The sequence below is a fragment of the Eublepharis macularius genome, chromosome 1 (assembly GCF_028583425.1).
Source record: "Eublepharis macularius isolate TG4126 chromosome 1, MPM_Emac_v1.0, whole genome shotgun sequence".
Classification (NCBI taxonomy): Eukaryota; Metazoa; Chordata; class Lepidosauria; order Squamata; family Eublepharidae; genus Eublepharis; species Eublepharis macularius.
In genome coordinates, this window is record NC_072790.1 from 221,908,935 (window position 1) to 221,935,750 (window position 26,816).

The 26,816-nt window shown below is 45.6% G+C and overlaps 1 protein-coding gene across 1 annotated transcript in view; it reads right to left on the bottom strand.

The window, feature by feature from the left end:
• Window positions 1-26,816, bottom strand: part of EPHX2 (epoxide hydrolase 2) — a 75,374-nt gene that overhangs the window by 31,044 nt on the left and 17,514 nt on the right. Inside the window, exons 6-10 of the mRNA XM_054988761.1 lie at window positions 25,615-25,686; window positions 24,858-24,953; window positions 22,536-22,614; window positions 19,788-19,822; window positions 18,896-18,922 (exon numbers count right to left, since the gene is read on the bottom strand). Of these exons, the coding sequence (XP_054844736.1) occupies window positions 18,896-18,922; window positions 19,788-19,822; window positions 22,536-22,614; window positions 24,858-24,953; window positions 25,615-25,686 (309 nt within the window). The remainder of the gene's footprint in view (window positions 1-18,895; window positions 18,923-19,787; window positions 19,823-22,535; window positions 22,615-24,857; window positions 24,954-25,614; window positions 25,687-26,816) is intronic.

Consider the following 26,816-nt stretch of genomic DNA (forward strand, 5'->3'; position numbering starts at 1 on the left):
TACCTTAAAGACCAACAAGGTTTTCAGGGTATAAGCATTTGAGAGTCAAAGCTCCCTTCTCCAGGTCTGGATTCAAACCCTGCTGTTCTACTGCAGACCAGCATGGCTACCTACCCGAAACCTGACTGCTCAACAGGTATCCTGAACTGGCAGCTGCTGTACTTAAGATGGATCCAAGACCACAAAACGGAGTCAAAAAAGTACTGAAATGGAATTCATTCACAAATTCAAAACAAGGGACCCACTGCCCCGGGGGCTGAACAGAGATTTAGGATTCCTATTTCATTACAGATGCTAAGTTCTACTCTAATCTAGTTGCATTGTACCTTTACATCCTGATACCTTCCCTTGTAACACCCCACCCAACTTCAAGCTGGGATATAAAGGCTCAGGGATCTCAGTTCCTACTTGTGTCTGAAGAAGGGAGCTCTGACTCTCAAAAGCTCACACTCTGAAAATCTTGTTGTTCTTTAAGGTTCCACTTTTTTTACTAGGGCTGGGGAAAATGGGCTGCCATCTAGAATAGTTTTTATGGCTGAACTGTTATTTATTGTGGTTTTAATGTTTACAACTTTAATGTAAATGTAATTTTGATGTTATCCTCTCTGAGCCCGTTTGCGGGAAGAGAGGGCTACAAATGTAATCAATCAATCAAAATCACTGGACTCAAATCCTGTGCTCTACTGCAGAGCAACATGGCTACCCACCAAAAACACATAGCGTTCAATTTTCTTTATAATGGAGGCTGAAAATTTATTTTATCGTTGAGACATTTATAACCTGCCTTTCCAAACATGCTCACAGGAGTCATAAGAATGATAAAATCATTGTTAACCAAACTTGTAACATCAACAGGAACAGCTCTATTTTGACCCCCCCTCCCACAGACCTTGATTAAAAACAAAACAGAACCTGTATGAGAACCTCGCTTTAATGGGCATGAGAGCTCAGCAGTGGGTCAGATGCTCTCAAAGGCACAAACATATCAACCAGCCTTATACAGAGCCAGAAAATCTGCTTCACCACAGTTTCATCTGATGGGCAGCATACACCCCACTCACCAGGGCCCTAGGCAAGGAAGGCCTTCTCCCAGCACTTGGCATTTGAGAGCCTTTTAACAGGAGATACCCAGAGGGCCTGGGTATCTTATCCCAGGCCCTCTGGCATCTTCCACACACAAAGCGCATGCACTATGCCACATCCATTGCTAGCAATGTGCATGCTTTAAAGGGCAGCACCCAGCACCTTGGAACTGGGCCCAGAAAGTATAGGATGGATAGCCCAGAAAGCAACACCATGACAGCTGGTAGGTTCAGGCATGCAAGAGTACGTGCAGTCTTTAAGGGTAGCCTCACAAGGAATGTGATGCTGCGGTCCATCCGAAATGTTACAAAAGGGCATGATTAATTGTTAACGCCTTACAGTCTACGCAATACATTCACTGCATCAGACTGAAATCACTCCTGTCTATCTGATGATCTAGGAGAAGCCATAAACCCACCAGTACACTCAGACCATCTACCTGTCCCAATAGCACGTTATGCTCTCCACTGATAAGAGGCAAACCTCCTTTCCGAATACCTTTCAGCCAGTATCACTTCTTGTCTTGCCTTGAGTCATCATCTTCAGCGGGATCACCCTCTCCCACCTAATCTGGGTGTTGGTTTAGTCCTGACAGCGATAACTAAATATGGTCAGGTGGTGTCATCCACATACAGATCCTAATGCCCTGGACAATCTCCCCCAGCCAGGCTTTGCCAAAATCACTCCGCAGGACAAGTGCCCCAGCCTTGGCCAAGGGCCTATACAACACACTTGTTAGATGAGGGAAGAGAGGAAGGGTTTCTTACGTGGAGCTGCTGAGATCTGGGCCAGGCAGCAGCATTACAATTAAGTCCCAGTGCTTCCAGCATCTCCAAAGCCCAGCACAATATAAGCTTCCTCCACATTCTCAGCCACGCTTGGAGGACAAGGCATTCTTCCATAACAATGCCTGTAGAGGCACACTATAGCTGATCTCCCCCCCCCACCACCACACACACACACACACACCGTTCTTCAGCAAAAAAATAACTGCAAAGGGAAATTCCAGAGGGAAACGGATGTATTAGAATTCATCAAGAAATCCAATAAAGTCTCCTGAGGGCTTAAAAAGGATTTGGGGTTATTCAGTCATTACAGGTGTGAGCTAGTTTAGCAGAGCCAGGAAGATTAGCAATCACTGCCATTGTGAATGGTCTCTGCACTTTTCTTGATTACATTTGAATTTTATGTAATTACATCTCACCCTGTATTTCCTGCATACTTATATGGGCTAGACTACTAAGATTTTATCCCATGAAAGCAAATGCTAGAATACAGCCCACTCACATGCACTTTACATAGGAAAGTTAAGAACATTATAGAATGATAATTATAAGGGAAGAGCCTTAAATATATCCATGGAGGGCCAACACCAGTGGCTACCCTCTACCACCCACATGTGTTTTCCCAAACAATGCTCAATGCTGTATCCAACTTCCTTTGAGGTAAATCTAACAGATCACAATGTCAGAAGGGCAGTAAACTTTAGTTGATTAATCACACCACTTAATTGATTTAAAGCTTGAACTGCAGATTTTAACAAAAGCATTTCAGTTAATTAGCCAAGTCACTAGCCTCCATCCCTGCGAAACACATTTACATTTTTCTTTAGCAGAAGAGTAGGGAGCTGAGCCAACCTCTCCCCTCTCCGCACCAAGGCCTTGTAAGAAAAGCTGTTTAGAGAGCCAAGATCGCAGGCTTGTTACATGGGCCTCTCCACACGGCCTTTGTCAGCAAGGGGATGAGTCCAAACTCACAACTGAAGAAACCCGCCTGGCAGGAAACAGATAAAATGCTAACACCATCAGCTTCTGGGACCGTAGCTGGAGTCACAGCACTTACTCGGTTTTCTCTAGAATATAGCCAGATTTGTGAAGAGCAACTCTGCTGGGTCACACTAAAGATCTATGAAGTCCACTAACCTGTTCCCCACAGGCGACAAGTCACCTGCAACTGGGAATCAAAGGTACGGTACTGTCATGACCCTCTCTGACCAGCCCTGTGACCCGGACGGCTCAAAGGAAGAGCCTGAGGAGCCAGGGCCAAGGAAATAGCAGGACCAGTGTGGTCAAGGAGGGCGTGAGGCTGCAGAGGCCTCTGCTGACCATACTCCAGCAATGCCCGAGGCCGCCCTGCCAGAGCCTGCAAGTGAGCCCCCCGCTGCTGGCTTCTGAGATAATCAGTAGGCCTCTGCCAGGTAGGACCCAGGCCAGACCTCCCAGGACCTTCTTCCACTCCACAGAAACAGCGGCGACCCAGGCTGAGGTGGCACAGAGATGGTGAAGTGCCAGGCTGGTTGCAAGACACCTTCTGCAGATCCACAGCAGAACACGGAGAGTGGCAATTCCATTCAGGATCCTCAAGAGCCTCTCAGCACCTGCCAGCAGAGGAAGCGGAGCCCCATCACCGCGTAGTCTATTTAGGCTGAGGCTTGAGAAGGCGGCATTGCTGGATCGACCGGTTCAGAAGGCACAAGCCCAGTGCTCCGAGCTCCAAGTGTCCAGCTCCCAGCGTAGGCCCACTGCACCTCTGCACTCCTGAGCCTAGCTGGCCAAGCCGGTGGCTCTACTCCAGCGTAATCCAGACCAGGCCAGCTTGTAGGGAGTACTAATTTGCTTACTACCAGCGCAGTGTCCTCCCAAATTTTGTATTAATCTGATAGCTAGCCACCTTGCCATATAGATTTGTTAATGGCTGATGGTGCAATGTGTGTATGACGGTTATTTTACTGCTTTTTAAATTTATGCTACCATGTTTTTATTCTATTGATTATATTACTGTGATCCTCTGTGAGCCTGCTTGCAGGGAGAGCAGAATATAAATTCAATTAAATACATAGTGAATTAAATTAAATAAATAGTGCATATCAAGTTCACAGCTGCGCTGGTCACCTTTGTTGGGCTTCAACAATTGCCCTTTGGGGAATAAGTGATACGAACCTCAAAACCTTCCTGAAACTCCAGGCTATAGAGGTAGACTGTACCTGTGGGCAGGCTGTCTTTCTGGGAGTTTACTTTATCTCTATTGCCGTTATTAACCTTCTTGTTCATAAACTTGCACATTTCATCTTTTTTATTACTCTGGTGTACTAGACACACAGTGGAAAGTGCCTGCATCATTCGGCAAAAACAAATAAGTATAGGATTCTTTACCTCCTGTTTGCAGCCAGCATGCAAGGAACCAATCAGGCCGGATTTTTGCAGGAAAAAGGTAAGAGTGGGATGTTTAATCTTTCTCCTGCTCACTATTAATTTAATTTACTATGCATTTAATTAAATTTATATTCTGCTTTAAGCATCCAATCCCATGCTCCTTTCCGTGGAAACATCTGACCCACTTTGCACATCGGTGGCAGACACTGTTGGAATATATGTTGCAAGGTCTGGCATTCAGTCATTATGGGGTTAACGTGTTTACCTAGTGTTTCTATTGTTTGTGTTGACCTGGAAGAAAACCTGGCACAGAGCCAATAGTCTTATCTATTGCAAAGCCGTGTTTGTAAACTGTTACTGGTCAATAGGTCAGGTGACTTCTTTCCCAAAAGGTCAAGAAGAAGAACAACAACAAGAAAAAGGATCTCCATTATCCAGGCTTTTTAAGTTTGTACTCCATCATGTCAAGATGTAGCTTATAGTTTCTCATTTTGTAGGAACCCGCGTGTACCTTTTTCCTTTAGAAGTAAACTGTTTTTAAAAGCAAACAGGCGTCTGACCCTCTATTGATTTAAGATTCATTGCAAATCAGAGTTTGAACTATTTTTAACCCATTTTTTCCCAACAGACACATGTAGAAGAGCCAGTAGATCTAAACACACCAATCTACCCGGATAATGAAGGAGAGCACCCCGGTTCAAATCCACACTGTGTCGCCAAACTCACTGGGTGACCTTGACCAAGTCACTCTCTGCGATCCTTTCAATGAGGATACCTGAAGAGGGGAGAATGATATAAACTGATCTCTGCAGGAAGGATAGAAGTGGGACAGACAATATTTTATGCACAGGAAATCATATTGAGCAGATCTGCTCAGCGAGAATTCCGAGGGCACAGTAGGGAGTGAAAGAGTTGCAAGTACACCCCGATGCTGAACTGGGGGCTTATCAACATTTTAGCACTATACCTTGCTTGCAAAATACCCTCTGAAAATGGAGGGGAGGGGGAGACCTGGATTCTTCAAAATAAAGAGAAGCACCCCTCTCATCGTGTTTCATTCAGTGCGATGCTTCCATAAATGGTTAGTGCCAAAAGCAAACTTCGTTTTGCAACCAGCAATATTTCTGAGGGAGGAGGGCCCTCTCTTGGCAGAGCCCTAAGCTATACTGTGGGAAATTTATGGCTGAGAGACAGGGACTCTCTTTGCCAAGAGGCACATCAATATCAGCTCAAGCCACCCCAGAATATGAAGCAGGGAGGGCTGCCAAGATTTATTCCAGCCTCTTGCGAGGGAGAGAGAAGATAAATTCACTGGATGAAGAACCCAAGAACGTAGTTAAGAGAGCTTCCTACTTTCCTCGCAAGCCACAATGAGCACGTCGTTTAAAAGGTCACTTTAAAAAGACAGCCCAAATTGGCCCTCTTACATTGCTTCACACCCAGCAGTCTTTCTAGGCTCACCCCCCCCAATCATTTCTGCATTGATCTAAGCCAATGACTACCTAACAGCACCCACAGAGTTGCTCTGAAACACACAAAGGCCAGTCCGTGCTCGAAAGAGACAGGATGGATTCAGACAAACAAGAGTCAGAGATTTCTAGGGGAAAAAAAGACACTAAGCATATGCTATTTCCCGCTACCCCAAATGCTTATCTGTTCAGATTTTGCTTTTACGCTTTTGTCACTTCTCTTCCACTCAACTATCTCCATTTTCTCTTTCAAACTGCTCCTCTGCACCCACTTATGAAGCAAAAACAGGAGGGGAAAATGTCTTGTTGCCCTGTAAAAATGAACTCCTTTTTACCCTCAGCTAATTTTTGGCAGAGTAAAGCCCTCTTCAGAGACAAGGTACCTAGTCAAGAATTTTCTGGAACAGCAGAACATCATGTGGAGATCTTTCATCTTTCACCTAGTCCAAAGGCCACTGGCTAAGTGTAGGGCAGTTGGTGGACGCAACACCCCAATACGAGGCAGGCTATTTACACTGGTCCAGCCAGCCAACTCATTCTCACAGCTGCAACTTTTAAAAAGTCGATGTGAAGCATCCCCTAACACTATGGCCCTGTGCAGCATTAGAGTACAGACTGGTGGTCCACAGCAGTCCAGGTTGAACAGGTAAGAACAGCAGTACCTGCAAAAGGAAGGGGATGACTGGGCCAGATAAACATTTAATGGGTCTGGTAGGTAAAGAAAGTGATGTGCAAAACTTTCTGGCAGGAATTTACATTTTGTTTTGGTGCAGCACTTAGTAGAAATTTAAGCACTTGACAGCAACAACTGAAGTTATTTTTAGTCCACCTTTCTCACTGAGACTCAAGGCGGATTATACAGTATAAGTCAATATGATCAAACATTTAAAAAACAAACACAGGCTATGAATTGCAGAAATCTGAATACAAGCAGAAGCTAATAAAGAAATGATAATAATGCTGAAGAAAATCATAAGCAATTTAACATGACATATTAAATGATGCAGAAGCTACTCAGTAGGTAAACAGTAATATAATCCATAGTCCCTGTCCCTTCACCATGTATCGCACGATTTCCTTACTGGAGTTCTCCAACCTGTGTAAATAAGTCCTCCTCAATAATTAAAGTTTTGAATAGTTTGTGGAAAGCCAGGAGAGTGGGGGCCCCCCCTAACAGCAGCAGACAGGCCGTTCCATAAGGTGGGGACCACAACAGAGAATCTGCATTTACATACAGTTGTTGATTTTACCCCTTTGCAGCGTGGCACCTGCAGAAGGCCCTGTTCAGATTAGTGAAGCTGCCGTGAAGCTGCATAGGAAGAGAGGTGGTCCGGTAGATATGAGGGACCAAGGCCATGAGCAACTTTATACATGATAGCCAAAACCTTGAACTGAGCCCTGAAACTGATAAGTAGTCTGATAAGTAAATAAATAAGGGACTTGTTAAATTTCCGCTGGGCCTGTAAGACAGATGTTCCGCCAGGCATACGGTGAAGGCTAGGTTGGGCTCCCACTGGCCACACTAAAGATCTGTCCACCACCCTACATATGAGCCAGGGCTTGAAAAGCAGTATTTTATCATCGCCATCTGAAGAGAAGCTGTATTGTATAAAGTTGTTTTAACGTTTTTTGTATTTAATGTTATTTATATACTGTTTTAATGTTTTTTGTATACTGTTTTATCTGTTTTTAACTGTATTTATGTAAACTGAAATGTTGTACTCCGCCCTGAGCCTGCCTGGCAGGGAGGGCGGACTAAAAATCTAATATAATAAATAAATAATAGTCAATAGAGTGACTGCAGAATGGGAGCAATATGCATGCTACAATTCGCTCCTAATGATAACTGAGCTGCGGCATTCTCCACCAACTGCAGTCTGAGTTTCTCAAGAGGAGACCTATGTAGAGTGCATTACAGAAATCTAGTATTGATCCATGGTACAAGCAAACCTCGCATGCTTAAATTTCCCACTTTAACAAGTGGAAATCTTTGCACCCACACACAAACCACCTCTCTCCATCCAGAGATTTTGGAAGGGAAGAAAAAAAAAAGCTGCCTCCCTACACCAGAGAGCATAGAGCTGGAGGCAGAACATGAATGGCTGCAATGGCCATCTATACAAGGCTGAGAAGAACCCCAGAGGGGCCCTGCAGAAAGCACCAGTGATACATTGCACCCCACTAATTAAAACCAGCAAATGCCATTTGTAAACAGTTCAGAATTACTCACCCCCAAAAGGAGATTTGCTCACTCAGCTCTGGGAGTTGAGCAAAAACAGGCCACATTAATTAGCAGACTAATTACTAAATGCACACAGAGAGGCAATAAATTAGCACTGATTTTTTTTCCAAGACAGCTAATGTTATTTAACAACCACCACCAAAAAGTATCTATGCTATTTAAAGGCTTTAAAATGTTGTCTCTCACGAAAAGTTAAGATTTAGAGTGCACCCTGAATGCATTGTTCCCCATGAATCCTCTCCCAGGACCAGGGTCACCGTTCTCAGCATCCCTCCATAATTATTGCCAGGCAGCAGATGGGGTGAGGGACATGGAATCAGCAAGTAAATCAAGCCACAGAGGCGCAAAAGCGCACTTCCCTACAAGCGGGCCATTCACACCAATTCTTCTTGTTTGCACTTATAAAGCGCTTGCCACGTTCAAAGCCTTGCCCTGGAAAGTTAATTTATTTCATTTAAAGCTGGCTCCTGCCAGAGCACAGGCACTGAGAAAAGGGAGATGGCGAGGGAAAGAACCGTAAGGAAAGATATGCTCATCCTGCAGCAAAGGACACTGAACAGTGGAGTGAAAAGGCAGGCCACATCAGGGCCGAGAGCGCCTGAACAAAAATGCCACTCTTTATTGTACACAGACACTCGATGCAGCCAAGTCTCCATCCTTAAAGATGCTGCACAAGTAAAACCTGATCTATTGGCCCCAACTATAAATTTTTTTACAGCTACACAGGAAGAAGCAGGCAGGGGCATAGCTGCATCTGAATGAGCAATAGAGAAGGCATCATCTCTTCCCATCCTGCACTAGCCAGGGAAGATATTTCCAAGAGCTAAAAATATGACATATTTTAACAGTAATATCTTTATATTGTCGAAGGCTTTCACGGCTGGAGAACGATGGTTGTTGTGGATTTTCCGGGCTGTATAGCCGTGGTCTTGGCATCTTAGTTCCTGACGTTTTGCCAGCAGCTGTGGCTGGCATCTTCAGAGGCGTAGCACCAAAAGACAGAGATCTCTCAGTGACACTTTTGGTGCTATACCTCTGAAGATGCCAGTCACAGCTGCTGGCGAAATGTCCGGAACTAAGATGCCAAGACCACGGCTATACAGCCCGGAAAATCCACAACAACCATCAGTAATATCTTTAATGGAAACACAGAATATTTAACCATTTACGACTTTCTTGTGAAAGGTGCAAACAAAATCTGGGTTTCAGTCACTGAGTAGCTCAGGCTAAAGGGGCTTTGAGAGTAAGACTGGGGAAGGTCTTTCCCCACACAAGGCTACTCCGTATAAGTCAGTGTCACATGTTTATAGGGCTGTCTCTTGGGATAGCATATAGAAATGGTCAGATACATGACACACTCAAACCAGGACATGTTCTGAAATGTATTCTGATGCTACAGCAAGAAGTAGGAATGTTGCCATTGAGAGCTTTTGCACATCTCAGATGAGTGCTTGGAAAAGCTTCGGAAGTTGGGTACCCAACAAGCACACAACCATGCTAGATTTGCAATATCCAAAAGAACCAGTCTTTTTTACAGGACTGTCCCTAAAAACAGAAATCTGCAGTTATTTCTTACAGCAGGATTATGAGAATACACACACATTTGCGCGTGCGCGCACACACACACACACAATTTAGCAGAAGGCAAAACAACAATAGCTCATCAGTACCCCAACTGTGGTGAAGTCTGAGCCAACAGCCACAGGCTGTTTTGAAGCAGGCGGAAGATGTGGAATGATTTTCAAAAGCAAGGGAGCAGGAAAAACAGCCAGAAAACAAAGAGAAGTTAAAGGTTTTCAATTGTACTTGCATTCTCTGCAAAGGCCTGGTCAACACATGCAGCACAAGAAGGTAGAACAAACTGTGCTATTGTCTGAAAAATACATATCTATATTGGTGATGTGCCATGACCTGGATAGCCCAGGCAAGCCCAGTCTTGTCAGATCTCTGAGCTAGGAAGGGTCAGCCTTGGTTAGTAATTGGGTGAGACCCCTTCAGAGATGACCAGGGTCACCCTGCAGAGACAGGCAATGGCAAACCACCTCAGTTGGTCTCTTGCCTTGAAAATCCCAGCAGGGGCTGCCATAAGTGGGCTGCGACTTGACAACACTTTCTACCACCAATGCTCACATACGTAAACTACTCCCTGAAATCCAATACTAGCAGAAAAGGGAATGACACACTAACTTTTTTATTTGCCGGGAGAAGAGCATTAAAAATGTGACAGCCCCCTTCACTCACTGCCTGAATTTAGCAATTATTCCTAAACTGAAGAAACGCATTTCCAGAGCCTGTGGTGCATCTGTTCAGACAACGTCACCACAAGCATGCAAAGAGCTTTCAGTGGCAATAATTCCACCTCTTCCTCCAGCATCAAAACAGATGTTTTGCAGATCAAGGTCTCAGTTGCCTTGTACAACACTGAAAGACTGCTAGGTAAGATCTGCAAGAGATCGCTTACCTGGATTCATCTGACTTCACTTTGGAACTGAAATGGTCAGCGTCACCCTAATTATCTCCATTAGGAGACAGAGGAGAGTGCCGTTCAGTTTGGTTTTTCTGGGTCTCTCAATAGCATTCAATACCGTCATCCATAGTATCCTTCCAGACCAGTTGTCCAAGCTGGGAATCAAAGGCATCCTGCTTGGGACGGGTATCAGAAAACAGTGCAAGGGGAGGGGACTACTTGGGCCCTTGGGGCTTGTCCTGCAGCATCTTGCAGGGTTCCTTCTGATGATTGTCCTCTCCAGCATCTCCACAAAACTACTGAGAGATCATCTAGAGATTTGGAGTTGAATGGTATTGATCATGATGACATGATGGCTTTCCTTCACAACAGAGTCCAGTGAGACAACGGATGCTCTCTCAGTAAGATTATTGATCTTTTATTATTGATATGGGCCTGAATGTTCTAACTTGGGCGGGGGAGGGAGGAAGTGTGTTTATTTCTGATATGAAATAGACTTGCCACTGTTCTCACCCAAGAAAACTTGGAGCTGCCCAGACACCACAAGCTCAAGCCGCTTGCTGAAGGAAAAGTTAGGGATGCTTGAGTCCAGGGAGGGTTTATTTGAAAGGAGCCTCATGAATGTCTATTTCAAGAAGGTTAAGACTGACCCTTCCCTTTAGGAAATACTAACAGCTCCTAAGACCTCACCCATGGGTAATTAGCCAGGATGGGCAAGGCAAAGACCTGGTGCATATGGCACACTGTCACAAGCAACTGGTCCACATCAGCGGGCTGAACTAACAAAACTCATGCAGCTAGCTGAAGTTTTCAGACTCTTACCATCAAGCTCCTGACTTGCTAAAACAGCGGCCCAAGTTCTGCTAGGTAAGACTTTACCTGTGAGACTGCCTTGATTATTTAAGGTCACATTGTTTTATTTTACTGCATTATACCTCATTTTTCTCCCCAATGAGAACCCAGAGTGTCTCACATCCCCACCCTACTCCACTGTATCCTCACAGCAACCCTGAAAGGTACGTTAGGCCGAGTGAGCGTGACTGGCCCAACATCACCCAAACGAGCATCGATGGCAGCATGGGGATTTGAACCTGGGTCTCCCAGATTCTAGAATGACACACTAACCACTACACCAAGCTGGTGCTCGGCTTCAGTTGCCTGTCTCTTGCTCCTTTGGTTCTGCTGGCCATGTTTATTACCACCCTTGATGGTGGTATGGTCTTAACTCTGGCTCCGCCTCTTCCTCTCATGTGACTCCATCATGTACTTGCAGCTAGGGGGTCCTAAGCTGCTGGGCTGAAAGAGGGATCTGGGTCTGGAAAGACTGGAGACTCCAGCAACATTCGGCCATGCTTCAATACAAACTGAACTTTAGACATATGGAGCATCACTGGGGCAAACCAACTTCTCCACTCCGGTCTCCAAATGTTTCTCACTAAATCACACATCTGAGCCACCAAAATGCTTCACAACAAATTCAAGGTCATAGCATGAATTTGACATTTAACTCTGAGATAATTGTTTGTTTGCTTGTTAATTCTATTACTGCCTTCCCCTACTCCCCAGCATCAGGGGAAAGCAGATGCCTGAAAGTCCTTGATGTGCAGTTGCTGAACCTTCACTCCTCTAAACAAATTATTCCAGCATCCGGTCACACCAGCACGTCTCATTCATTCTCCAACCGCCTCTGAACAGCTAATGTCCTTAGCAAGGAGGTGCACAAACAGACGTCAGAGAACGCTTGCTATCACCGGGAGAGGACCCAACATTGAAGGAAACAATTCCATGCCATGGGGGTAAGCTACCAGGTGGCCAGAGACAGAGGCAGATGGATACAAATGAGGAAAATTATAAAAGCTTCCAGGCAAAGAAGAATTCTCACAGATTTTGGACCTTCCTTCCCAGTTCCCAAAAGTTCAGGGTCATGGACAAGCTTGAGAAACAGGGAGTTAAAATGCTTTATGCTGGTCTCTCGAAACACCCTACTAGCCCATTTGCTAAGCAGCAAATATGAAATGGATTTATACTGCATCAGTCCAGAAGCCAGCAAGTTAGACAAGGGCAGACTCAGAACTTCAGGATCTTAAGCTGCCACCACCACCCCTCCTTTAAGATGGTAAGGTATGCCCCAGAAGTTAATCACAGAATAAACATTCAACAAGCCGTCTCATTGCATCTTACCGGCTTCACAGATAAAGGCACACCGCCATATAACAGGATTCAGAGCTTATTTACTCCGAAGCAAATTCTACTGTGCTCCAAGGGACTTGCTTGCTACAGCCTGCTTCTGAGGCCCCTCTGTTGAGCCTGTGAGCCAGGGCCCAGGAACCTCTGCTGCAAGGTTGGATCCAGATTGCATTAGTTCCACTGGCCCCTCTATCCCAGGGCTGTCTATTCTACCCAACAACTTGGAAACCCACTCCTAGCCCAAGATGTTTTCCAGAAGAGACCCTAGACTTGGAGTTATGTATGGAAAAATGGTACAGGGCTTGTATGCTTGCCCTAGGTAACTGCAGACTCAGAACTTCAGGGCCCCACAGTGTGGTTGTTTCAGGTTAGGAAAATTTCAGAGGGGGGAAGAGTTCATTGCTCCTTTCCCCAGGCCCAAGCTGTGCCTGGTCCTGTGTGGTTCTCTCTTTTCCTCATATTTGCACAGGATATACGTAGAACAGACAATAAGAGAGAGTCTGCCATGCATGGCTCTTTTCTATCTGCAAAAGCAGCCTGGGTAGAAAGTTGGGACAAATGAAGCCTCCACTGCCTCCGTGTACACACAGAAGCCCTTTTCCATTCTCCTAAACCTTTTTGACAGTGAATGCAGTCAAATGTTAAATTTGAGTTGGGGTTCCCACCAATCACATGCCGGTTTAGCACACATGTTAACTAGACTCTAGCTACTTAAAAAGGAAAAAAAAAATGCTGGCAGCTCCAGATAATTGGAATGCCCCACATCTGATCAGGTTTTGCATTCAGCCCATTTGTGCTAACTTTGCTCTGGTGGATGAAAGCTAAAGCAGCTCTTGTGGGTTATTTAGCCACACATTTAGCAGTTTCCTGCCTTGCCTGTAGGAGTTTCTTACTAGCTGCTTATTATAAAGAGAAAGGATGCCTTGCACCCACCCATTCCTCAAGCCAAGGTATGGCTGGAATCACTGGGGCAAAGGCTTGGGGATGTACTGTGGGTAGGGGAAAGATGAAGCATTTCTCACCATTCCTAGAATCGGAAGGGTTTGAGGATGCATCTTGCCCAACCCCAGGGCTGCAAGGTGGGATAATCTACTCATCTCTTATCAGCTTCTGCAATCCAGACAATGAGGCACAAAACATTATTAAAACAAATCCTACACTAAAAGGCACCTCTATGAACCCCTTTCAGGAGAAGTGGTGAGCAACAGTAGTTTAGTCGATGGTTGCTGTGGGTTTTCCGGGCTGTATTGCCGTGGTCTTGGCATTGTAGTTCCTGACGTTTCGCCAGCAGCTGTGGCTGGCATCTTCAGAGGTGTAGCACCAAAAGTGCTACACCTCTGAAGGTGTAGCACCAAAAGTGCTACACCTCTGAAGATGCCAGCCACAGCTGCTGGCGAAACGTCAGGAACTACAATGCCAAGACCACGGCAATACAGCCCGGAAAACCCACAACAACCATCGTTCTCCGGCCGTGAAAGCCTTCGACAATACATCAGTAGTTTAGTCATTGCTCTAGGGTGGGCACAGGGTGAAGCTCTCTCAGCAAAGATCCCATTGCTAGAGAGATGCACATGATCTCTTTTCCAACAGCTCGTCACTGCTCAGTCAGAAACTCACAGATTTTTGCTTCTCTCCCCCCCCCTCCCCCAGTTATGCTGGTCTCATGAACCCTAGGCAGGACAGAGCCTGTCTTCATAAAAATGGCTCGTGCTGTGTAGTCAACGGAGGTGGCTTCAGAAATATTGTAGGGTGGGGGGGCCGGGGGAGTCAACAGTGTTTTACCTGGCTTTAATGAAATTTCTTTCTCTTGTTCTTCACCTTCCTCCCTGCCACCTCTCACTGTGCTCAAAGTTAAAAAGATTCCTTGGATGAACAGAAAATATGGGGCACTCTATTCTAGTTTCTGGGGCTCACTCTTTAAACATAAACGGGAAGCAAATGATATTTTCCGGCAGTGGGGTATTCTTGCCTCTACACTTGTTCCATGTTTGGTTCTGCTCATTTTGCCTTTCTAGAGTTCCACAAAGCCAAATACAATGCTGAAAGAGAGAGGATGGCAGGAGTCTGTCTACACGAGATGCCTGGGAGCGTGTTCATCAAGTGCCGGGAGATGCAATGTTAGCAGGGAGGCGTAGTTTTAAATGACAGAGCCAGCAGAGATTGCTCCAGAGAGGATGGTTTCTCTCACAACCTTCCACTGCCTCTGGTGTGCCTGACTGTCTTCCCTTCCAAAGCCTTTGCCTTGCCGCCCTCACTGCTTAAAACTTCAAATTAACCAAGCCTCAGTAGGGCAAAGGCTCCAGAAGGAGACAGTCCAGCATGCCAAAGGTGGTGGAGGGCTGAGAGAATCCGTCCCCTCCAGAGTGATCTCCGCCAGCTCTGTCATTTAAAACTATGCTTCCCAGCTAACATTGCATCTCCTGACACATGAAGAACACATACCAAAAGTCTTGTGTAGAGAGACTCTTCGCGTACCAAAGAGCAGGAATCAAAGATCGGTTCAAATGAAACATGCAAAATTCAATTCTCATCCCACCAGGCCTCTTGAAACCAAAGTCTCAGCCCAAGGCTAAGAATATATTTGCAACAGCACATTTGAAAGAGATTTGTGTAGCGTGTGGACTGTCTTTTATTTTAAGATAAGAACTTCAAGAAAGGCCTCCTAAATCTCTTGCAAGATTTTATGCTTCAAAAAGAAAATTGCAAAACCTGCGAATGCTGACATTGCAGCATTCTTCCCCTTCCCCACACCAACACTTTAAAAAGCTCTCTCTCTCTCTCTCTCTCTGCCTACCTAATTTTAATAAATCCTGAATTGATTCCATTCCTTTCATTGGGGCAGACAAACTGAACTACAGCTCTAATTATATTGTCAAGCCAGATTAATGTCCTCAAAGAGGTTAAAGGAGGAATTGTTAGTTTAACGTAGGGAGGTGAGGATCTGGTGACCTCTTTCCGGCTTTCTGTTTGGGGACTTGACCATTTATCAGAAGAGTAAAAGGGAAACCATTTTGTCAGGAAAGGTCAGGAAAGTGGGGATCTTGGAGGAAACGGATTCTTGGAGGAAATTCACTAGTTTGATCAACAACATCTTAGATCGGGAAAGCATTACTAAAACAAATTTGAGAGATAAAAAGAGGCCCGGTTTTCATGTGGAGAAAATCCCATCAAGAATGAGTGTCCTTCACAGGAGAGTGCATTCAAAAGGAACATAGTGTCATCCATGCCATACTTAATGCAGACCTGTTGTTCTGAACCAATGTTTCATGCTATAACTTGATGTCATATTGCCAATGCCATAACTGTTTCCTTTCACAGGCTTATTGAAGCTCCAGATGCCTTATCTAACGGACTGTAGAAACTTTCAGTGCTTCTGACCTTGTATACTGCTCACTATCATGCACTGCTATGTCTCAACTCTGATCTTTTGCTTTCTCAGTGTCTTGACTTGATAGTACAAATATGTGAGACGTTCTCAGGACGAGTTCGTGCCAAAAGTCCTGTTTTACTGTTGGGAGGGGGAAGGAGCAAATGTGTGGGTTAAGAGGAAGGATTTTCCCACAGGTCACTATTCCTGTCAACCTGTTCTCACTGCTTAGATGCTTACTTTACTTCTGAGTAATTCTATGGACATATCTGTGGAAATGATCTGATTCCTGAATAAAGCCATTTAACCAAGAGCTTGGATTTCTTGTTGCAGTGGTACAGGGATCTACCTGCCATAGCCTGCCATCCATAGCCTGACACAGTCATAAAAACAAGGTAATAAAAATACTCTCAGAGCAACTTGATATCAATAACAACAACAACATTCAATTTATATACTGCCCTTTAGGACAACTTAATGCCCACCAGAGTGGTTTACAAAGGGTGTTATTATCATCATCAAGACATGGATCAAGTTAAATTCATTCATATACTGCTTTTCCTGTTCACTCAAGGCAGTTTACACAAAAAATTATGGCAACATCCAATAATCAAAATTGTAAAAAGGCTCCAAAACCAACAGCCACTATTTATACATACAACCGAGCCTAAAAATGCAAGCACAGAATCTATAGAGTGAACCTTCAACATTCACAAAGCCCATTTGATTGATCAAAAGGCTTTGAGACCAAAAAAAAAAAAGTTTTACTGAGAGCCAAGCTACAAGTGACACCTTACACAGGTTGGACACTTGTCAGCTTCCCTCAAGTTTTGACGGGAAACGTAGGCGTCCTGGTTTTACAGCTTGGCTCTCCATTATAGCTGCAAGACCAGGACGCCTACATTTCCCATCAAAACTTGAGGGAAGCTGACAAGTGTCCAACCTGTGTCAGGCGTCACTTGTAGCTTGGCTCTGACTACCCAAACATGGCAGGGGAGGTGGCTTTTCAGATAAAGCTTTGCAAATTAAAAAAAAAAAGGAAAAAGAGGAAACCCACAAAGGAAAAGCCTTTTTGGAAGGCCCTCATGGGCTGAACTGAATGGGAAGCAAGGGGATGCTATGCAGTCTTTGCGCCCCATAACTGCCTCAGGAGGGAGAAAAGCCCAGCCCAGCCGAAGGACAGTAAATAGCTGCAACTTTAGAGTCCATTAACCGCTCTTAATGGGCACGTGGCAATATTCAGCTTCAGGCATTATTTCTCTTCTGCATTGTCTTTGTTTTCCTAGCCAGTCTTCTGTAAAACCATAAGCATCAAAGCCACCTAGGCACAACTAACAATAATCAATGCAAACAGCTATTCCAACTACCATTATGAGAGTTAATTTGACTCTGCTTAGATCATATATCAGAAAGGCCAGTGCAGTGAAGTACTTAGAAAGGTGGAGTTAGACTGCAGAGATTAAGCTGCTGTTTTTATGATTCTATTGTCTCTTTCCTTACTGCCTTGGGTTGAGGTTACCAAATAAGCTTCGTGACACTCACTGGATCCAGCCGCTTTTTCACTCAATCTTGCTCAATTCCTCCTTTTGCTATTTCCCCCATTCCACAAACCTTTTATACATGCAGGTCCCATTATAGTCTTTTTTGGTAATCAAAAGGGACCCCCTCCTTCTGTCCTCGCCCATAGAAAAAGCTGGCTGGATCCAGCCCACTCTATGTCAGCTCTGCTTCACAGAGCTTCACAGACCTGTTGACCTGTTCACAGAGCTTCACAGACCTGTTGAGAAGACGTCACAAGCATTGATGGAATATACCTCTTTAAGAGGTGGTAATTTGAACAGATAGCTGATCCTGGGGAATGGAGCAAGATACATAAGCATATTCAAAATCGAGGGCTTAGGCAGCACAAATGTCAACACACTGTGAAAATCATGGTTGCTAGAAGGGAAGGTGGTCATAAGCAAACCCCCTCAACATTGTGTGTCTGACCAAGCATGAGCGAGCATGAGAGCACACGCGCAAGCATGTGCACATTATGTGCCGTCAAGTCACCTCCAAACTATGGCGACCCTATGAATAAAAGACCTCCAAAATGTCCTATTGTTCACAGACTTGCTCAGATCTTGCAGACTGGCCCCATCATTATGCTGGGATGAAATTGGAACAGGAACCTCAGAAGCAATCTAATTTTGTAGCTCCAAACAGACCTAAGGTTAGTTACAACAGGATATATGTAAGCGGGGGGGGGGGGGGGGTAGTTTTTGGTTGGCTGACTTGACTCTTTTATCTCTTACATAAAGCATCCCTCTCCTGATAGAGAATGCTTCTGATATGAAAGCTTTAACCGAGAGATAGAATTGATTAAAACATTCATTCCCGTGGCTTGGCAAGTCACTGGGGATCTTCTTTTACTCCTCCTCCCCTCCCAAACCAAGACACACTCCAAAATTACAAGGCCGAACTAATAGCATTTCCATTTCATTTGCCATCCCTTCCTAGACAGTTCTAATCAGAGGATAAAGAAAGAACATGCCGAACTGCTAAAGGTAAAAAGAAAAAGAGATGCTGATGTAAACAACGGCACTGATCGGAGTCACAGAACATGGGACACCAGAACTAACCTGAAAGATTTTTTAACAATGTTTCTTCCTTCTTCAGCCCCAAATCAAAAGTCTGGGTAAAGTAGCTCCCCATCCCTTTACAGGAGCACTGAAGAACCCACGTCGACCGCCCTGTGGGTCCAGACCATTTTTGTCCCATTAGCATCACATTCTGCTGTGCCTCATAATAAAGAAAGGCAAGTGGGTGAATGTGACTAGCAGAGAGGAAATGATCCGTGAAAGCATCTCATATTTTTAAACGAGACTGTCACGGAGATGCACTGCCCAGAATATAAACAAACATGCTTAAAGCTTTCCAAATGCATACCATTTTGTCCAGGAAGACCACCAGATCCTAAAGGAGGAAAAGGAGAAGAGATGGTCACAGCCCTTCAAGTCTTTTCTAGCAACTTGCTGCCTCTTGTGTTCTGCAGCCTCTCTAGTAGCTTCACATAGGTCAGCACAGATGGTGTCTGGCATCGAACCTGCTGGGGCTACACGGGACTATTAACGGAATTAGGCCACTTCAGGGAATGACTGGCTTTCCGAGCTCATTAGGGCAAACACACGCACACGGGGAGGCCGGTGATCCAATGACCCCCAGAGCCTTCAGCCCCTCAGGCTTCAACTCTGATACTTCCTCCATAACTGGAACAGCCCGCCCCCCGCCCCCGCAATCACTGCCTTTCAGAGCTCTTTCACTCAACCACCCAGGCCTCACTCTTGCTCACTGCTAGTGCCATAAAAAGAAAAGCGGCAGCCACCTCGTCTGTTCACTTTCCTCGCAGCCACACAACAGCTGCAGGGAATGTCATTTTAGAAACCGACAGGAGCCTTATTTGACTTGTAAGCGTGGTGTGGGGGAAGAGGGGCTTCTCCCCCTCCCTGCATTTTTCCAGGCTGAAATGGCTCCACGGGGAATTATTCCCCCACTTTTTGCAAAGAAATGCAAGTGGCCCAGTCTCTTTAAAAAGCACTGCGTCTAGTTTGGCCCTCAGAAATACTCAATTCAACAGTATTCCCTGAGGCGGAGATTGCTGCCAACGTTAAATGCCGAATATTCACTTATACATCCTTAAGCCCTCCCTTCACCCAATCTCATCACATTCCCACATCCAAGCTTATGGCCACTTTTAAGTGTTTGGGCAGGACCGCTGCGAGAGAAAATACATCTGGCATATACAAAACAGAGCACATCCTGAGCAGCGCCACTGACCTACCTTGCATATTTCTTCCTGGGAATATTCTTTTATGTCTGCAATAACAAAATGAATTATGTAAGTCATTACAGCGTCCTTAAATTTATTTTTAATGTTCAAAAGCTGCCATGTGCCTCTTTACATCAACACCACACATTCCACACAATCTGCAGGAGCTGCTTAAGCAGCTGGATTCCCTGTTTTCCATGGAAGTGCCTGGCACTGTGTGAAAGGAAGATGCAACTACGGTCCCCCCAGAGGTACTCTAGGGGTCAACAAGCAACCACAAGAGGGAAGCAAAATGCAAGGCACGGTGCCCTTGAAAGTGGAGGCTCCATGAAGCCCTTATTCATAGATAGGCCTGCCCCCTACGATGTGGCTGACCTGTGTTGCACTTGTGTCTGGTCCTTCTAACATCCTAGGATCACATCTTTTTAGGCAGCTTGTCTAGATCAGGAAGCAACATTTGGATCAAAATCTTCCCTCCTTATCAAATCCAGCAACATGTAGCATGCAAGTGCGTGAAAGTGCCAACCTAAACACTAAAAGCAGTCTCTGGAGGCTGCAATTTTCAGTTGAGAGGTGCTACTCCAACTGAAAACTGAGTGCAAAATTTCCCCTCCCAAAGTCCTTGCCCCCTGAGTTCTTTTCCTCCAGTAAGGTTCCAAGATGCAGTTTTGTAAATTAGCACCAAAAAACCCCAAAGGGAGAAAAAGCAGACAGGGCCTGAGCAAGATTTTGAGCCAAAAAAAAAAAGCTACTCACAAAGAAAGGGTTAAGCATCCCCCCCTTCTCCTCTGTTCCATTCATAACTGCAGCTCCCCAAGGCTTTTTCTTTGTTAAAAAGAAGCCTGCCAGGACTTGTGACTGCATTTACATGCAAAGTGAAACTTGCCCTAGGCAGGCAATCCCATAGTCATCAGATATTATAAACCAATCTTCAGTTATAAACGTCCTCTCCTCAGTCAGCTATTTCTCTGGATACAAGCATGCGCACATGCATAAACTTCAATAGCCTTATCCAAGGGGGCAGTAGCTAAAGATGCTGAAGGTTTTCAGAGCAACTGTTTAAGCAAGCTTGAGTATAATGCACGTCTCCTGCACCACCCTGAAGGAGCTTTCTGGCACTCAGCTACAGCCAGGGAGGTTGGATTCTGGGGCAGCACATTTTGGATTAAGTTTCCATTTGGGATTAGTCCATGTGGCAAGCCTAGGAATTATGAACTCAGATCCTGTTTGTTGTGCATCCAAGCTCAAAGTGCTCCAGGCTTATTTCAGCTCTGCTCTGTTTGCGAAAGGCATGCAAGCCCCTGGTATCAGAACAGGCTCTTGTGGACAGAAGTGGAACCAGATCCAATAGGCAGAAGTGGGAGATAAAAGACTGGATATGACTGCCTTGCCTTAGCAGTGAAACATAACCTAGTACTGGGCTTTGCTTTCCATGAGAAGCAAGCCAAGGCACTAGGAATCTTCATGTCACAACTGGACAGCTTTACCCAGATGTTTATTCCCAATCACAGTCTATTTCCCCACCCCAAGAGCAGCAATTGCTGCACATGAAAAGCTGTTCCATTTGATAGATTCTAGCAAAACCAAGAAGGGAAAAGCCCAGTGCAGGACAGTACTAAGAGGGTTGGCTTGCTTTTCAGATGTTCCCACTGTATTCTATGCCTGGGTTGAAGAAAATGCTCATTTGCATCTCACCAGGGACTTCAAGGTCACCAGATATTAGGAGTTATCACAGTTAACCTTAACAGCCCTGCAAAATAGACAAGGCTGACAAAGAAAGGGGAGGGACTGATTGATTGTCCAGGGTCTCCTAGAGAGCTTCATGGGTGATCACAGACTGGAACCCAGAGCTACACACAATACAAGTGACTGTCAGAGACACGGGTTTGAATTCTACTGACAATTTCCAGATACAAGGATTTCAGTCTGCAGAGCATGACTTCCCGGTCTCCTCCCTTCCACTGCAGCCCAAAATGCCCCAACAAAATGCTGCTCCTGGAGTGGGGCAGAACAGCTTTGGAGGAGAGACTTGAACGTCTGCCATAGGAAGGGAAAAAATCAACAAAATTTCCCATGGAACTTGTAGGCTGGACCCACATCAAAACTTCTTCTGTTACACAGCCTCACCTGCGGGCATCCCTCCCTGCACCTCACAAGTTGCAACTCCTCTTTTGAGCTTTAGGTCCCAAGGGAAGACAGTCTTATGCTCCCAGGCATGACCAATGTCTTTTAAGAGACAAAAAGTGACGAGCACCAGAGGACTGCCTCCACAAGGAAGAGACAAAGGGGAGCCCAAGCAGAAAGAAGACATACAATCCAAGCTCTAGAAGTCTTTACCGATGTGCATTTCATCAAAACCTCAGCTTTTAAACTATTCATATTAATTATGCCCTAAGAAAACAAGATCTCAGAGATAGAAAATTGAGTAGCAGTTGTGCCCAAATCCAGACACGTTGTTGGAAACTAGCAGTTCCTGGGGGTAGCTGTGCCACGATACTGCAAAAGCCAACAAAAGCACCGCGCAAAGCAAACAGTGCTCCCACGGATTTTCCTGGCGTTGCGAAACATCCCAGGACACACCTTTCAGGCTATAAGTCTGCCTTGAAATGATCACAGAAAGAAACAGAGCTGCACTTTGAACACTGGAAGGCTCTGCAGAGAGCCGCTTCCTGACCATACCCAGCTAAGTGGAGCAGTGGTCTAGCTCTGTAAGTGGCAGCTTCAGGAAAAGCCCGTTTCAGGAGCAGAATGTCACTTCACCTGGTGGTGCTGTGGAGACCCCATAGCCTTTCATTTCCAAGGCCAGGACACGGAAGCCGGCATCAGCAAGCGCTGGGATCTAGGGAGGAACAATAGTGCAACAGTTGCCACAGAGGGTATCAAAGCTGGATTCCTTATTTCTCCCAGCACCTCCACCATGCACTGCCTGGCTTCCTCCCAAGCCCTAAACCCATGCCCACAACCATTTCACACAGTTTGGCCTCCATCTCCAAATCAAGTTATCAACATTCATTGGTTACCTGGGGTTATAAGTCTCGTTGCAGACCAACCACTGTACGGTCATGTCTAGCAAGACAAAGCGCATCCTAGATGTTGAGTTTAGCACAGAACAACAAGATCCCACTCACAGGTTCCATGCAACCTTCTCCAGCCCCGCCCCCCTTTGCAGGTATCCAAAGATGCTCCCTTCATCGTTCAACTGCTCCTTCCACTGTTCCTCTCGTCTCAGCCGAGTCCCAACTTAACCTTCCAAAGTGGTTGGGAAGCAGGAGTCGATCACTATCACTGGGAAGATCCAAGTGGCCACCCGAAGAACACTTTCTGGGGAGTAAGATCCAAGGAATACAATAGGACTTACTTCTGAGTAGGCCTGCTCTTTTTTTAAAAAAAAAACCACTTAGCATTGCATTGACTTAGGAACAGGAAAAGCTGGATTTAAAACCCTTACAGTGCTAAGAAGCTCTCTGGGCGATTGCAGGCCACTCAAGCTGTCTCAGCCCAAACTATTTCACAAGGTGGTAATGAAGGTAAGAAATCCAACCGCATATGCCATCACAAGTGTCTTGGAAGAAAGGCAGATAAAAATGTAATAATTAAAGCTTTCTCCAGACTTCATCTTTACTCTGCTTTTCGGCTACCTGACCTGCTCAGTCATGTTCTTGTCTTAAGCTCCTCCCCCTTTTGCCTGTTCCCCTGCTCTGTACTACTTCCCTGTTCTTCAGACATCAGTGCAAAGACATACAACACAGAAAGCTCTCAGACACAGTGACAGATCAACAGTCCACTTCAGCTACAGTTTATCCACACTGCTTAGCAACCCTCCCAAGACTCAGACAAAAACCTGCTTTTCAAAACCCTTTAGCTGGAGATGCTAGTGCAGGATTCCCCGCAACGTGGCATGCACCAGCACCAGTACTTGTCCTGGTGCCAACTGAGCTTTTCAGAAAGTAGACGGGGTCGCTCTAAGGCACAGCTTCTTATTCCTTCTTTTCATTTTTCCTTCTCTTTCACCCTTCCCTTCCACCTCAGGGTTCCATTCCCTCCTTTTTATTCCTTCTATGATTCTTTTGCAAAGTGAGAAGAGAGCCACTTGAGGTTTGCCTCCACCTCCTGTAGCAGCCCCATTCTGGGGTGGCGCTCATCCCCCCTCAAAATCCCAAGGACGCCTGCAGGCTCAAAAAGAGTGAGGACCCCTGTGCTGAAACTCTCTCACTGGAGGCAGGGGGAAGCTCGCAAGCAAGACTCAGACTGTCATATAGATGCACAGACTGAGCTGTGCCCAACCCTAATCCACTCTTCTCAGATCAGTTAACTCCCTTCCCTCCACCTCACCTCACTACCAGCCTCCCTCTTGCTGCTCAGTAGCTACATATTAGCTGAGCTTCTTCAATAAGCATGAGGAAGTCCTGACACTAGTTCAAGATAAGTCCGGACCTGGGCATTATGTGGACACCTGTGAACTCCACAAGGGAAGCCCTTGCCTGGCCATATGCAGATAGAGCCAGCCAGATGAGTAGCAGGAAGGAGGACAGGTTAACCATGGTGAAATGTTCTTATTCTGGGAAAGAGGCACCTGGCCATTTGTTTTCCCCTGAACACGTCCTCAGGAAAGCGTCTTCAATGCAATTTCAAGCATCTACTATTTTTGTTTCAGGAGCAATTCTTCCCCTTCCATGTAAGAAAAAGGGGTTATTAGTTACACCCCAATGTCTTCTAGATCAGAGTAACTAACATATGTTGTTATCCGCCCTGAGCCTGCTTGCGGGGAGGGCAGAATATAAATACGATAAAATAAAATAAAGAAATCCTCTCCCCCCAAATAGGGGCTCTCCCTACCTGCGGAGCTGTTGATTTCCCCCCCCCCTACTTGTCCACACTTTTTTGGCCTCCTGATCACCCTTTTCTGAAACACACATGAAGCTGCCTTGTACTGAGCCAGACCCTGATCTATCAAGGTCATTACTGTCCATTCTGAGTAGCGTTGGACCCCCAGGGTCTCAGGCAGAGGTCTTTACATCACCTCCTACCTGATCTTCTTAAACTGGACATTGCCCTCCTCTCCAAAGGCACAAGCTGTCTCACCTGGTATCGCCAAGAAAACCAGGATTCTGGAAAGCCATGGCAGAGGCAAATTGCAGGGCCATTTCCCATCTCTACGAAGTGAAGCTGGGTACCAGGCTGGGAAAACAGAAGACTTGGGTCATACCTGTGTGATGCCAGAACCACCCACTTCCGCAGGTCTCCAGGTTAGTTACAACATGAAGACGGCAGATATGTATGAAAAGTCTCCCAATTCAAAGCTTATGTTGCAGTCAGAATTAACAACAACAATAAGAATGGTGAGGGATCAATAATTCCAGCCCAAACATCTGGTAAACTGGAAAATAGAGATGATGATGATAATAACAACAACAACACAGTATCTTTGGTGAGCCCTTGAATTTCAGATTTCAGTTGATTCTATGTGGAATGAAAGCACTCAGTACAAGTAGCACCAACTAGTTACAAAATGGTCTGTAAGCCCTAGGAAAGAGAGGGAGACGAAGACAGGTACAATACAGACTCTTCCCTTTCCCCTTCACTCAGGGTTTAAATGCACCAAATTAACAGTGTCAGTTACTGCTATGCAGCCACATCTCTTACAAAGGAGATAATTTAGAATAATTTTCCTCCACCACTAAGCATGCTTTAGCACGTGGCAGAGGCAATAAGGAAACTCAGCTTTCTCCCGTTTATTTAAATGTACGTGGCAAAAATGCATTATCAGTTTGGTCTGTTAAAAGTTCATCCATACAAAGAAGATCCAAGTACAAAGATCCAGCTTAATAACTGCTCTTACCTTGATGGTCACATAGCCATGGACCACATTTTCTGGCTCACAGGCAGGTGGCAAGTGTTCTTGGCCAAGAAGCTGCGCAATGGACAGTTTAAAAGAGAGGGAGACACATTTCAGATGTCATTTGCATACTACAAGAGATACAGTGTTTAGCTACTGTCACCATGAGCTATTTACGCTAAGAAAGGGAATGGTTTCTTCTTGGGTTCCGTCTCTTCCAGACAGCACGGGTTGGCAAATGCTCTGCTCAAGTATCCTCTCGCAGAGAAGATCTGCACATGGGTCACTTTTGGGAGAGCAACTGAACTTGGAGCAGAGAAGGAACTGAACCTATGCAACTGTGTTATCAGCTTACTGGCCCTGCCAGCGGGCAAGAGAGGACGCCCGCAAGATCCTGCTAGCTGGCAAACAGCACCTGAAGAACATCTAGTTGAGTTTGTTTCTGCTCCGCTTTAGGAGCTTACAGCCTGGCTCCAGGGCCCCTGCTCTTAGCCTGGGTGAGGAAGCCTACAGTGGGCACGAAGACCTGCTTGCAGAAGTGGGAGGGAAAGACCTGTTCTGTATTTTGAAGACTTTTCTCTTCCTCTCCTATTAGTTTGTGTTTTAAGCTGCTTTAGCCCCCCCCCCCTAGGGTGAAAAACAGAATATAAATTAGTCTTTATTTACTTCATTTACACCCCAACAGGGACTCAAAAAGCCTTACATCGTTGTATTGTCGAAGGCTTTCACGGCCGGAGAACGATGGTTGTTGTGGGTTTTCCGGGCTGTATTGCCGTGGTCTTGGCATTGTAGTTCCTGATGTTTCGCCAGCAGCTGTGGCTGGCATCTTCAGAGGTGTAGCACCGAAAGACAGAGATCTCTCAGTATCTGTGACACTGGCGAAACGTCAGGGACTACAATGCCAAGACCACGGCAATACAGCCCGGAAAACCCACAACAACCACCTTACATCGTTCTTTCCCGTTTTATTCTTTAACCCATCCCAGGAAGGGTTAGGCTGAGGGCACAACTGGCCCGAAGTCACCCAGCGAGTTTCCATGGCAGAACGGGGAGTCAACCCTGGACCACCCAGACCCGTCCGCTCTGCCTGCCGTGACAAGCAATTACTGCCCCACCTCCCAGATCTCAGGCACAGATCTACTCCAATGCTGGAAATTAAGCGAGCTTCAAAGATCATACCCACAACAGGACGTTTAATACCCACG